Raw genomic sequence first — 14,048 nt, 5'->3', positions numbered from 1 at the left:
CCCCGCCCCCCGCGCCCGGGGGTGGCAACGAGGAGGGGGTGGGGCCTGGCAGTGCGCATGCGCGCGGATGAGGCGCGAGTGGTGAGTGCGGTGCGGGCGGGCGCAGTGAGGCAGGGGCCGCCGCCGCCTCCGCCTCCCCGGCCTTCCCCTGCCCCCAGCGCGGCCGGGTCAGTCGCCAGCCCCGGGCCGCGTGGAGGATGGAGGGGGGGAGTCGGTGTTCCCAGGGGCGTTTTGCTGCTTCCTTTTCCCTCCCCCCGCCGCTCGCTTGTAACCAGGTTTCTTTCTCCTCCCCCTCGGCAGCACGGGGGTCGTGGGTCGCGGATGGCGAGCTCGTGATGTGGCCGTGCCCGGAGCCGACGTCTGCGGGTCCGTCCGGCTGGTGGGTGAGTGCACGCGGGGTCAGACGTTGATGGCGTGCCCCGTGTCTTTATCCCATGCTTGCTCCTTGCTCGCCAAGCGTTTCGGAGCTGGGGGTGGTTATAACAGCCCCCGCGCATCGACGAGAGGGGCGTCCTGACGGGTCGCAAAATCTGGTGTGTCGAGAGATGTCGGGGCCGGTTGCGGGAGGCGCGGAGCACTTCCCGGTGTGGGTGACAACTGACCGCCACTGCTTGAGCAGAAAGGGACCCGGGGGGTCGGTGCCATTTGGGCCTCGCCCCCCGCCCCCCTGGCACCTTGAACGCGGGCATTGTGATCTGTTTCTTTTGCCAGCTTGGTTTATGAGCAATCAAATTAGACTGTCCTCCCCCCTTCTGCCTTGATGAGCTGTCTGGTACCCTAATTTGTTGCATATAACTACATATATGTGTGTGCCGGTAACTGTAGAACTCAAGTGTAGAGATGGTTTAAATTAATTTTCCATATACCTAGCATCTTCTCTCTGAACGGGTGCAATAAAACAGCACTTTGGACAGAGACTCATGAGGCCTGAGCTGTGACTAGAAGCCTGGTGTCCTGTAATGACTGATCCTGCTTATCCTGGGACTTTTCTCTAGTGTGATGATGAGGGAGAAGGCTAATAGACAGCTCTTTTTTTTGTTACATAGTTGTCTCATTTAATGGGAGAGGTGTCATACTGAGCAGTATTTTCCTGTATGATCAGAACATTTCCCTCTCTGTGATACAGGACTCTGTGCTTGTGTTTCAAAGACTGTTTATAGCAACCTCTGTTCAGCGCATTTGAAACACTTGGATCATAGTAATGTAACTGAGGAGTAAACATGGGATAAATGCATCCATTTCCACAGAACAGGGACAGACCTCCTAACATGCTTACTTGGTAACATACAATTTGTTTCCTTCCCCGCAGATGTCTTTTCATTCCAGTTTTGCAAAATTGCGTTAGCCTTGGGTGAGCAATTTATTTTGATTGGCGTGTAAAATATTATACTTGCATATACGTTCATCGTGATAAAGAGCAAGCAAGTATATTTTGTTCCTGGGCTGGTAAATTTTCATGATGATTATCCAAGGACTCTTTGTGCTATACGGTACCACAAACTTACCCTGGTATATTTGACAGTTTTATAATGTTTGAACATATTGTAGCCATCTGGAAGAATCAAGCTTATATTCCTTGGAGGATATGGAACGATTGGGAAGATAAAAGGAGAAAAGTGGGGTCAGAGTCTAGCAGCATGCAGCTGTAAGACCTACTATTTGGGACAATTACAGAATTAAAAGCATTAACGTGGTGAAAGTAGGTGTATTTATAACATACTAGAATATCATTACATTGCCAGAAGCAAATTGGTTTTACTGAATTAACTTGCAGTTCAGTATTGCATTGTGTCATCTTTATCTGAAAAGTGTCCATCCAAAATAAAGTTGCTGGTGTAGTTTCTGAATTAACAAGTGAGGCTTGAGCCTGATCAGCCTAGGTGGCAGTAGGGATTGATGATTATTAACCTTAAGCATTTATGTAGGTTGTTAACAAGACATTCCAGTGTAAATGTGCTGCTTCAGTATGGATCTGTCACTGTCTTCTTTTTAAAAATTTTAGTTTTGAGCCTTCCTGTGACAGAAATAAGGTTATTTCACTGAATACTAGGAAAAAGAAAGCTTCCTAACATAGTCTTAGACTATGGAACAGATTTCCAAGGAAGTTGTAGAAGTCTTTTTGCTTGGGGCACTTAACTTTTAGACTGGGGATAGTACCGGCTAATATAAAATAGGGAGCAGTCTTGCCTTGGCTGTTTTCCCTGGAGCTCGTCCTTTTCAAACTTACCTTTTGAAGAGTAAATATTTTGCCATTTGCATGCACCAGATTGCATAAATTTCAAAACATGCTGTGTGCAACCCCCATTTCAAATGCATAAGCTGAACTGGGTGGTGTGCTGTCAGTCTATTCAAAGTATGTTATTTTCCCCAGGATCCATCTTATAACTATTTCCTTGGCCATGGTTATATGAGAGCGTTTGTTTGAAGGGAAATTCTGAATAAATTCCCAGGCCTTATCCATATTTTCTTCTGCAAACAAGTGCACTCGGGATACTGGTTCCAGCATAGAACGGAGAGGATTGCTTTCACTGGAGCTTCCTGTTATAATATTGGCAGAGTATCTCAGTAACAGGCTCTTTGCATCTCTCATGTCTGTAAGGGCTGTTGCCTTGCATTTATTGGTTATGATGATACAACATCTGCTGATGTGCTGCTGAGGAAGGGAGAGAGATGGAATGGTGGAAAGTCTAAAGAGACATGGTTAACTTGAAAGGATTCTAGAAATCTGAATGGAGCAATTTCAGTCATGGGACTACAACAATATGTGGCTTCAGCCAGGTGTAATATGGGTTTGTGTCCTTGCACAGCAGTCATAGTGTTCCTGACACCTAGTCTGCTGCTGCTCCTGCTGTTTCAGCTACAGGCCTCTACCGTGCTGAGGCAGCCAGTTTTGTTAGGTTATGCCATCTTGTTTGTGGGGTAGTTTTATGATGGGCATGAGAAAGGGGAAGCGGCCTAGGAAGAGACCCATAAAAGTTTCCTCACTTATCCTAAGCAAAGCTTGCACTTGGAAGTGAATGTCTGATGGGGGTAATCAGCTGTGTCACCTGTATTGAATGATACCACCAGAGCAGAACACAAACCATCCCGCACTAAGAACTGCCAGTCCATTTGCCCAAAACAACATTGTGGTTTCCACTTCTCAGTCTCTTTCCAGGCCCTTGGAACCAATAGTTGGTATTTGTTTTTAAAAATAAATCCTTTTTTATATCTGATCTAAAATGGGCCAACAGGCATGAATGGTTAAAATGCATGGATTTGTATAGTGGCAACCATTTGCATGTTAATCCTTTATACTGTACCAACTGGCTGAGTACAGTTAACCAGTCTAAGTATAGAGATTTGCATATTGATTATATACAGAAATAGCAGCATGGCCATTATTATGTAGATTAGGTGCTCTAGTAAATTATGGCTCAGAGGATAACATAACTGAAAAACAGTGCAGCTGTGGGTACTACTTTCTTAATAGCCTGAGCTCTGTTTGATTGGAACTAAAAAGTTTTCAGCTTTAATTTTGAAGATAAATAAAGTAGGTAACTTAGATCTGCATAGATATGTAGAGACAGAAAATAAAATATCTTAGTTAATTTTGAGGAACAAATCCATTTTAAATGATCAGGTTAGGTAAAAGGATAGAAAAAGGCAGAAGTTCAAGTTACCATTCTTCAGTTGATAGGTGTTGAGCTTGTTGTCAGGAGACCTGGATACTATTCCTACTTCTCTTTGATATGCTGTGATACTTTTATTCTCTGACTCCATTTCCCCTTATAAAAACGGGATAACGCTACTCACCCTGCGTTGTAAAGGACTTTAAATACTTTGGCTGAAAAAGCACTAGTATGTATTTATGCGTATGTTAATTATCGATGTGTCAAAAGCAAATATTAAGTTTAGGTAGAATTTTTGTTTCCTAGAGACATGACTTTTGTTGTAAAATTGTAACCTTGCAATAGAAGTCTGAGTTTTATTTATTAAATGCTTTAAGCCTTTCAGTTTACAGACATTTTAATAACTTGTGCAGGCCGTGTACGCACAGATGTTTTTCAGTGTTACCCTCTGCTAACACAGCTTTCCACCTATGTGGACTGGGGCTTTTAGGTTGGAGCTGTTATTTATAGGAATATCATCAGATATTTGGGATATTATTTAAGTTGCTTTCCCTGTTGCTGGAATCCATGTCTACTTGACTATACCAACATACCATACTCCTGCATCATGGGTTATATAATGACCCTTTAGAAGTGAGTTTGAAGTAAGTACAAACTGCTCTTTAAACTAGTTACTAAATTGGATTTACTTCACCAGTAATGGAAAGGAAGATGATAATGTTTAAGTTGGCATTGACTTTGCACTCTGTTTTCCTCTGTCTAAAAAGAAACTGTGGTGGCAGCATTAATTGTTGCTTCCCTGCTGCCAAATTTCAGGATCTGTTGGGAGCCCTGTGGGTTGGATAGTGTGGCCCTACACATAAGATTGGACAGGCAGGACTGGGGTGTGATTGGGGTGGCATAGGGCCTGACTCTGTGAGGGATCTGGTCCATGGACTGGCCCTATGCTGCTTACCAGGCCGATGGAGCTGAAAGGCTGAGCATCACTAATATACTATATTGAATATTTTCAAGCATTAAGCAGTTGGTATAGCTATTTAGTATTCATTGACAGATTACTCCTCAGACAAAATTTGATCTCACCTATGCATGAAAAGGTCTAGAGTACCCATAGATTTGCACTGGTGTAATTGAGAACAGCATCTGCTTCCATGGTGTGTTTAGAAGAACAAAGTACTGTGAATATCTTTTACTATAGGGTATTTTAGGAACCCACATTGTATTCCAGTCTGGTTTCTGTGGCTGAATTGGGCAATGGCTTCTGAGCAGGTCATCTAATTATTAGTGGTTTGGGGTGGGAGGCAGGACTGTGAACTGGAATCCTATTTCAGCATGTGATCAGTGAATAGCTTGGCAGGTTGTCTTCACAGCTTCATGCAACTGTTACAGTAATGAAAGGTTGGGAGGCAGGGTTGTTTAGTGGATTGATTATGGCTCCTGGAGTCTGAGAAGTTAAATTCACTTCCAGGTTTTGTCACTAGCTCATGAAGGGCCAGATCCACGAAGGTATATAGGGGTCTAAATAACTTTTGGTAACAAGTCTGAGAGACCTTGAGCAAGTAAGTCACTTCTCAGTGGAATGCGGTAGTCTTCCCCATATCTAAAGAGGGTCAGTAATGTTTACCTACCTTTTGTGTAGTGCTTTTAGATGCTTACATGAAAAGTGCTCAGTTAAATATTTTATTACTATTTACTTATTGGCAAATCTAGATAATCAGTGTTGCTAAAAGTAACCCAGATAGTGGGGTTGCTTTTTACAAGTGTCTAGGAGATTATTGCCTCCAAAATAAAACTATGTTTAATCTTTTCTGTATCTTTTTATCATCAGAAGGATGATGATCACCTGCTAAACAAGTGTCTAATAAAGTTTAGCAAGATATTTAGACTTGAAATCGCTTTGATTAACAGAATAAATTGCCACATAGAATCCTTGCTGCTAATCAATTAGTAGTTTTCCGTAACTGATTTTACTAACAGTGTTCCCCAAAAATGATCAGATGAATCCTTCAACCCCTGCATTAATCAGAGTCATAGAGGTGCACATGGGGGTGGAGGGGAAGGAGAAAGAAAGTTTGCAGTGGTTAGTATTACAGAAGCAGTTTGTGTTTTGGCATCACTGTGAAAACAAGAGAGGCAGCAGGATTTGGAGAGCCAAGGGAACTGGCTTGAGTCTTGCAACTGGAGCTGTCGCATTGCAGGCTGACCTCATGCAAGAGGAAGAGAGAAGAGCGAAGATAGGCAGGGCAGGTAGGAGAAGAATGGGAGGGATGTGGAGGGAAGCAGAAGGAACTTGGTTTAACTTAGGGAAACCTTACTGGAAGGGGACCTTGGGAAACAGTAGGCCAGGTTTTAGGAAATAATAGATACCTAATATTCAGAGACCTACCCATTGACTTCAAAGTGAGTTAGGCACTCCATGTTTTTGTACAAAAAACATTCATGGTTAACATCTGCTTGATGCAGACTTGGAACACGTCCACACTGATACTGTTTTGCTGGTGTAGTATACTGGTATAGCCAAGCTAGGCACAAGTCGCACCTGATTATCACAGGTATGCTTCAAAAGATTGTAAGGTAGACCTAGACTTGACCTTTCCTGTGAGAAATTTCTCTCTCTCTCTTTTTTTTTTTTAAATTGTTTCAAAATCATGAAAGCATAGGTTGTAGAACTGGCTGCTATTTGGGATTACAGCTAGTCAAAAAAAGGACCTGATCCTATACAGCTTACTTCCTTGGGAGTTTTGTAGGACCATGAATAGGGCTGTACTGAAGAAAACTGTTCTTAGACAAGGCCTGTTTTGAGAATTGCTTTATATGTTGCTGCTTCCTTTGAGTATTTGCTTGAATTTATGCTTTTACTCCTTGTTTTGAACCACAAACGCTTTTGTTTGAGTTCACAATAGCTAACCTATGTGCTATTGTATAGAAATCTATTAAGTAAACTGAGATTTTTCCCTTTAAAGTTTCCCCGTCACACACCTTTCTACCCTTCAAAAATGTAATTGAAACAACTGACAGTTCACAATATTGAAGTTGCTTTATCCATGATTGAGGAAATACAGTCCTATTTCAGTAACTGCTTGCTGTAACTTGCAAGTGTGGTTGTTGTCCTCCCAGTCCCGGATGTTTTGAGTTGCATTATAGAAATAATGATAATTTTCCTACCTAGACTAGATGCATCTATTTTGAATACTTATGGTTGGTTGCTTCTTTCTTTAATACTGCAAATAATACTGTAGTTAAAAAGAAAAATGCAGTGACTGATTTGTCTTTTTTTTTTTACCAAGTAGAATCTGTGAAGTGAATGAATGAGGAATAGTTTCAAACGTGTGTTCAGGAAAGCCAGATATAAACAAAGGATTCCTTCTTCATATTTATAAGTGCATGAAATATAATATTTTGACTCAATAAACAATAATTGATTTTTTTTTTTTTCCGCAAGGAGTTCTGATAATGTATTCCTCAAGTGTAAATGAGATTCCAGAGTCCTTTAGTTGAATGATGTGCATGCAAGCTTCGGATGTAAAGTTCAGTCATTGTAACTGCTGCAGCTTCGTTCACTGAAGAAACCGGAACAATAGTTTGTTTGTAATGACCCTGCAACTGAGTACAAAGGCTCATCTGACCTTTGAACCTTGGTGGCTGTGCATCTGAAGGAGGAATTGTTAATGAATGGGCAGGACTGCCCCCCACCCCAACTTTCCCCAGGAATGTTTAATGTCATTTCTTCCAATTAACAGATGGAACAAAAAATCTTGTTGATTTTTATATGACTAGGTACCTTCCTACCACTCTGATGTGATGCTCTTGTATGTTGAGGAAAAGGAAGGGAAAAAAGTTGGCTATTACTGTTTGTTGTAAAGGATTTTTTTTATAAGTGTGGTTACATTACTTAAAAGTCTCACTTTGTTTATTGTATGCTACCTGGCTGAAATCATGGTCATGAAAATATTGTTGTTTTGTCATGATTACCTCTTTGTTCTCTAAGGTGATTATTTTCTCACAACCAGTAGGAGGCAACAGGAAGGAATAGTTAGTCTTCTGAAGACATCGTTATCCTTCTATATAAATGTGCTGACTGCGTCATTCCCTGTTAGAGTTTTTAGCAAGTTGAAGCAGTGTCTTGTAATAGTTATAGTCATCAATTCTTAAAATTCAGCAAGGTGAAGAGTAAATCATACAGGTTTTGAAATTAGATAAGCCATGTTGAGCCAATAGAGGCTTTAAAAAATTCATGCCGCATTCATGCTCAGCCTTAAGTATGCAAGCTTTTAGTTTCTGCACGGAATATGCAGAAAAGTAATCTTTAATATATTTTTATTGCTCATTCAAACGCCTTGTCCTGTATACACATGCTTGCACGCATGTTCATGTGCACAGTAATCTAATCTAAACCCTGCCCTCTGAAGACATATCATGGATTTGCCTTGTTCAGATAGAGGAAAGAGGAGTGGGATTACACTGCTGACCCCACTAGGATGGCGACTGGGTGTATTCTAGAAACTGTACCACCAAAAAAGCCCTCAGGAAGTCAGAGCTGTCCAAGTGCCAACGCTACTCTGGTTTTGGGGTCCCCTGCCCTCCTTTAGTCTAGCACCTGAGAGAGAGCTCAGTCACCAGAAGGTGACTGTATCCGTTTGCATGAGAGTGGCATCCAGCATCTGTAGCTTGATTGACCCTGGCCGTCTTCACTCTTGGGTCTTGTTGTTAGTGTCCTTAAGGACATTTTTTTGTTTTTTGTTTGTTTTATATCTTTGTCATACTCTAGAAATCTGGCAGAAGAAAAGCAGCAGCAACCAGGGATGCTTTTCAATAAGAGATCATTAGTACAAGTAGCGGTTCTTGTTACTGTTTCAAGAAGAACAAATTCCACTTTATTTTGTGGTGCGCAAGGTGATTAAACATGTTGTTTCTCAAAGGAGTATGAAGAGCTTTGGATGGCACTTTGGTAAAGTTTTAGCCTCCGTGGATTTGCATGATTTTTTTCCCTCCCTTTGCCTATTCTTTTGTTCCAAAAGCAGGATTGAAGCTTTTTCTGTCACATAGACCAATTCTGAAGACGAAGCCCTCCTCCTCCTTAGCTTCCTGATCTGGATTATGTAACATCAGTAATAAAAGGACCTTCAAGGGTAATCTTCTTTCAAGGGTTGATTCTGAATCTGGGCTACTGAGAATCTTGGAAATGTGTGGGAACATGGGGATGTGTGAACGTCTTGTTTCTATATAACACGAGCTGGCTGTTACTACGTTCGTTGCCACTACAGAAGCACTTAGGTAGTAGGTAGCGCTAATATGTCAATTTTACAGGGTAACACTATGCTTGCTCTACTTGCCTGGGCTGATACAGGGACCATCTAAAGAGTAAATTCTCTTGCCTCATAGTGAAATACTGCTGAGTTTATGAGCATCCCAACTAGTATTTTTTAGTCTTATACATTTTCTTGTGTTTCCTCAATAACGTTTCTTCCACCTGTCTTTTAAAAATAGCTTATTTCTCTTTGTAATCAATGGGTCTGTGCACTAGCAAACCTCTTATAGGGTTGGTTTTACATCCTGAGCAATCCTTTTTTTTTTTTTTTTTATTTTTTTTTCTTTTTCTGTTTCAGTTGCCACCTGTTGACAAGGGGAAATAATCCACCTTGTCTGGGTTGGCATAGGACAACTCAAGGAAAGCTTGTCATCATTTAATGAATGAATGGAGCATGTAGCCATAAATAGAGCCAGTTTTGAATGCAGCCAGAAAAAGCAACCACACTTTCTTTTTTATTTTCACAGTACTTAATATTATAATGTAGGTGTTTTTCACTTTTGGAAGCTGAGCATATGTATAAACAAATTAAAATAAACACGTTGAGAACTGGCCTTTCATTGTAAGGAAGGTGCACAAAATGGTGACTGGCATAGGTTTAGGCAGATCAAACCCTGTTGTGCTCTCTGGTGGTTTCCCTGCATATAACATTTTAACCCATCCCAATCCATATCTCCCCTGCTTCTCAAATGCACGCATTGGCATAAATCAAGAATAAAATTGTAGCCCAAAAAATGATGGGGCATTTCAGTGCAAGAATGTGCAAAGTTTAAATAGTTCTGTCTCTTCCAGAAGTCTAGGTATCCTCAGTAACATGAAGTTGATATTCTAAAACATAATGCTTTTATATCCCTTCCAAATATAATAGATACCTAGAGATTTGGAGAGGATATTAACCTCTCCCCTCCCCCCAGTGCACAGCCTGCAGGGGTTAGGGGTGGAGGAAAGGGGGTTTCTGTCCCCTCAGCCACCCTGGCTCTGCAGTGCACCAGAGCCCAGCCAGGAGGAGGCTCCAGGGTCCCTCTTCCCATAGCTGTCCCTATTGGGTTCCAGTGCAGCCTGAACAGGGGGGCTGCAGGGAAGAGGGGTCTGGGGTTCCCCCCCCCAGCAGCAGCCCTGGCCAGGCAGCAGCTTGAGGAGGAAGAGGTGGTACAGGAGAGGGGTGTCTTACCCTGGCTGAAGTTGTCTGTGGGCTCTCGCATGTCAGCGCCTTTCCCTGTGAATCCCTGTCCCAGGAACATGGAAGGAGTGGAGGGGACAAGCTGGGCTGCAAAGCCTGGCTCTGACGACACATCCACCCATCTGTCTGCCTGCAGTACAGCACACTGCTGGTGGCATTGGGCCTGCCAGGAATGGGGAGAGGGCAGGTGTAGCAACAGTCTTCAGAGGAGAAACTGCAGGTGCTGCTGGGTGGCAATGGCAGGACATTAAACTAGGGTAGGAGAGCTTGTTACCTCTTCATACTGGGGCTGGGCAGCATGGCACCCTTAATGGGATCTCATGGCACCCTGGTTGAGAATCACAGCTCTGCATTTCATATTGATCAGCATTGGTGAGGAGGTGCTAGCTCAGTGGGGTGTTGGTGTGATTCTGTATGGTTATTCCTTTGACTGATAATTCAGCAAATTATGACAACAACTAATGACCCTAACTCCTATCTGTCACCTGTCCTTTTTACCTGTGAGATGCAGGAGTGAGTTGGCTTTTGGAGCATGTCCAGAAAGCTAGTACTTTGAGGTCTTACTGGACCAAGACAAGACTGCCAAGTCCAGAGGTGAGGATTTTTCCAGAAGCTGGCTTCTTGATCAACCCAACAACTAGGCACTTCAGTTTGTAACTTTTAAAACTTCATGCGTTTGCTATTGTGCCCCCACCTGTCCCGCTGCAGGAGGTAGCTTAAGAACGGGAAGTCTACCTACTGCACATGTAACTGGCAAATCTGGTAGAAAAGTACAAAACATCGCAAATTAAAAACTGTTTAAAGCCAATAAACAAAATACATTGCACTTATATTATGAGCCGAGAGTATGTTCTCATTGTAAAAAGTGCCAATGACATACTGGGTCATATTGACAGGAGTGTCACTTGCAAATCAAGGCGTGTAACTCTTTCAGTTTGTTCAGTGAGGCCTTGCCTTGAGTATTGTTTAGTTTTGGGCCCTACACCTTCAAGAAGGATGTGGACAGTTTTGGAAGAGTCCAGTGCAGAACAAGAAAAATAATTAGGAGCCTGGGAGGCAAGATTTAGGAGGAAGGTCTGGAAGAGCTAGGACTATTTAGTCTGGAGAAGAGAAGACTGAGGAGGGATTTGATAAGTCTTCAAGTACCTGAAGGACAATTATAGAGAGGATGGAAATGGGGCTTTTTTTCAGTGGCTGTAGGGGATAGAACTAGGAGGAACGGCCTCAAGCTGCAGCAGGAGAAATTTAGGGTGGATATTAGGAGAACGTTTCTGACGGTCAAGCACTGGAACAGGGTACCTAAAGAAAATGTGGAATCTTCATCCTTGGAAGTTTTCAAAAGCAGGTTAGATAGAGACTTGGCTGGGATGGATTAGTCAGGGCCTTGAGCAGGGGGCTGGACTAGATGACCTCATAAGGTACCTTCCAGTCCTACTTCCCTACGATCCTATGCAAGGACAACTGACAACATGCTAAACAAAATTAAAAGTGTTTTGCGTTTTACCTTAAGCTCTGCAAATTTGGACCCTATGTGGATTGCACTGGGAAGAAAATCCAAAAGGTGATGCTCAGTTCTGAGTACCATCAGCCATCTGTCACGTGAACTAACTACACAAGAAGAAAGCCCTTGAGATAGTTGGTTAACTAGTTATGTAGCAAGTGAAATGTTATTCCACTGAACTGTAAAGGGATAGTATCACGCATCTTTCAAAACATCTTCACCTAATTCAGAAGGAAACTTTTTGTTCTTGTATCACTCACTCCAGGTACATCTGGTGTACCCTGCTCTGTCAAAATCTGGATTTAATTATTAAAGCACAGTTAACTTCTCAGATATCAAGTAGAAATGAAAAATTATAGATCAGTGGTTTAAAAATTAATTTGTCAGGTCTTATAGCCAGAAACCATGTGTGTGGAGGAGGGAGGCCATATGGCTGCTAAATATAACACAACTTTCTCTTGAGAGCTTTCTAAAAAGTACAGAAGTTCACAATCTGGTATCTGTATTTTAATAAGAAAATGTCAGAGAACTTATGAGGAATCTTATGATGTGGCAAGTGCGAGCTAAGGTAATAGGATTTGGAGCAAAAAGGATTTGAGTACCTACTGTGAGGAAACTGAGGGTGCCCAGCATTTCCAGTGAGGTTCTTAGCACCTTCAGGTTTGAAACTTTTGGGCACGTCCAGATGAGTGCGGATGTTTGGTTCCCTGGGGACAAGTAGCAGCAGTGCACCTTGCGCCACGGCTACTTGTCCCTGGGGAATGCTGGTGCCACATGTGCTTTGGTGTGCAGCAGGTTACCCTGGAGGCGGTAGGGGAGGCTGGGGCCAGCACTTTGCTGGCCCCAGCAGCTTTACCTGGGGTCCTGGAGGCCTCCCAGGGCTGCAGCGGTGGTGGTCCTGCCAAGTGGAGCCTGGCCAGCAGCCGCAGCGTGGCTTCGGGAAGCCTGTGCTGCCTAAGTATGTACTGCTCCGTTTTTTTTTCTTCCATGGATATCCAGGGGTCAAGAAAACTGGAGCAGTGCATGCACAGGCAGCATGCCCTTTGCAGCGTGGAGAAAGCCTGACTGTGTGGTACGTGGCACTGCAGACATGTTTGCGGTGCCACATACCACACAGCCATGCTCATCCCTTTGAGAGCATTATAGTGACTATGAGGGTGGCGGTAATTGTCTGGCTTGTGTGGATAGTCAGTGTACAAGTTACTGCTCCTTCCCCTTGGGTTCCAGCAGCTTGCATTCTTGTTTTATTCATCTTCTGCATTATTGCAGCGTGGTGCTGAGACGCTAGAGAACTTGATCCTTTTGCATTCTTGTTTGTTTCTATTTACATAAAGACCTGGTAGACTAGGTGATGGGTGCAAGCTCTGGGAAAGGTATCGGTGCATTTGTATGTGGAGTGCATTTTGTTTTAATGCTCTTAACCTATCGTATTCCAGGGGTAATATTATCAGGGTACATGTTTAGAGACTGATTATAGGTCTTAAGAAAAGAAACATGATCAAAGCAGGCTAGCATTTTTAATTTAACAAATATTCTTTAAAAAAAATCACTCATATTAGCAAAATGTATTATTGGGTATTTTTTCTATGGAAGTTTGAACAGTGGGCAGTTTTGATATCACTTGCCATCCAGGTCAATTAAGTTCTGAGAAGAGAGAAAATTATTAAAAAATAGAATAACAACCCCTCCCCCCCATTTTAATTCCATACGTAAAGTGTCCACTTTTTGTAACTAAAACTGCACTTATCTGGGTAAATGAAGATAACCTTTCCTATACAGGTATTAATAATAAGGTTCCTTTAAACTAGTGGGGACTGACCTTTTTGATAGGCATGCCACAAATTAGGATTCGTGTAATGCTGCATTTTAGGCAAGAGAAGTATAGTTGGTTGTTCATTAATAACAGTGACTTAGCAGTTTTCATTTTTAAAGTACAGCACAGACCTTAATTAATTTTCATAACAGCCTTTCAAGGTAGGTAAATATCCTACTTTGTAGATGAGGAAACTCTAGAAAAGACATGCAGGATGATTTACCAAGGGCAGAGTTGCGTCAATGCTGGACTGACAGCTCAGAAGTTCTTGGCAGCTAATGCTTGGATCCGTCCTCCAGGCCTTGTTACCTGTTTTATTTATTCATTTAAAACTTTAATTTTAACAAGTGCCTAATTCCTAATTTTTAGTGCTTGAACGTGTGTACAAAAAGAATATCTGCTATGTTTAATGCTTTTGCACATGCACATTCAAGTTTATCTTCTACAAAGGTGTCTGTAGATGCAGAAATAACACATTTGTACTTTGCACGGGGCATTGTGTACGGTAAGGGTACACCGACAGAGATTTCGGTGGCTGATACCGGTAGCTGATATTTAAGGAGGCATACTGGCTGATACTAATCCAATTTCTGATATAGCTGTGTGCAGCTGGTAAGTCTGTTGTGGTAGAAGGA

At 42.3% G+C, this 14,048-nt stretch overlaps 1 protein-coding gene and 1 long non-coding RNA gene across 4 annotated transcripts in view; both read left to right on the top strand.

Annotated features, from left to right (window-relative positions):
- Nucleotides 1-302: 302 nt before the first annotated feature.
- ARHGAP32 (Rho GTPase activating protein 32) overlaps nt 303-14,048 on the top strand; it is a 597,177-nt gene continuing 583,431 nt past the window's right edge. For 2 of the 3 annotated variants that reach the window (XM_019509206.1, XM_019509198.1), the window contains exon 1: nt 306-383. In XM_019509206.1, the coding sequence (XP_019364751.1) occupies nt 336-383 (48 nt within the window). In that variant the 5' untranslated portion in view covers nt 306-335. Of the gene's footprint in view, nt 384-14,048 lie in introns of all 3 variants that reach the window. The other variant, XM_019509213.1, reaches the window with a different exon arrangement.
- Nucleotides 6,038-9,475, top strand: LOC109291990. The gene is made up of 2 exons (XR_002096018.1): nt 6,038-8,740; nt 9,218-9,475. It is a non-coding gene; the product is annotated as an uncharacterized LOC109291990 (long non-coding RNA).

Source organism: Gavialis gangeticus, unplaced genomic scaffold (assembly GCF_001723915.1).
Source record: "Gavialis gangeticus isolate Ggan-Ray unplaced genomic scaffold, GavGan_comp1, whole genome shotgun sequence".
Classification (NCBI taxonomy): Eukaryota; Metazoa; Chordata; order Crocodylia; family Gavialidae; genus Gavialis; species Gavialis gangeticus.
This window is presented reverse-complemented; position numbering and strand designations above follow the sequence as displayed.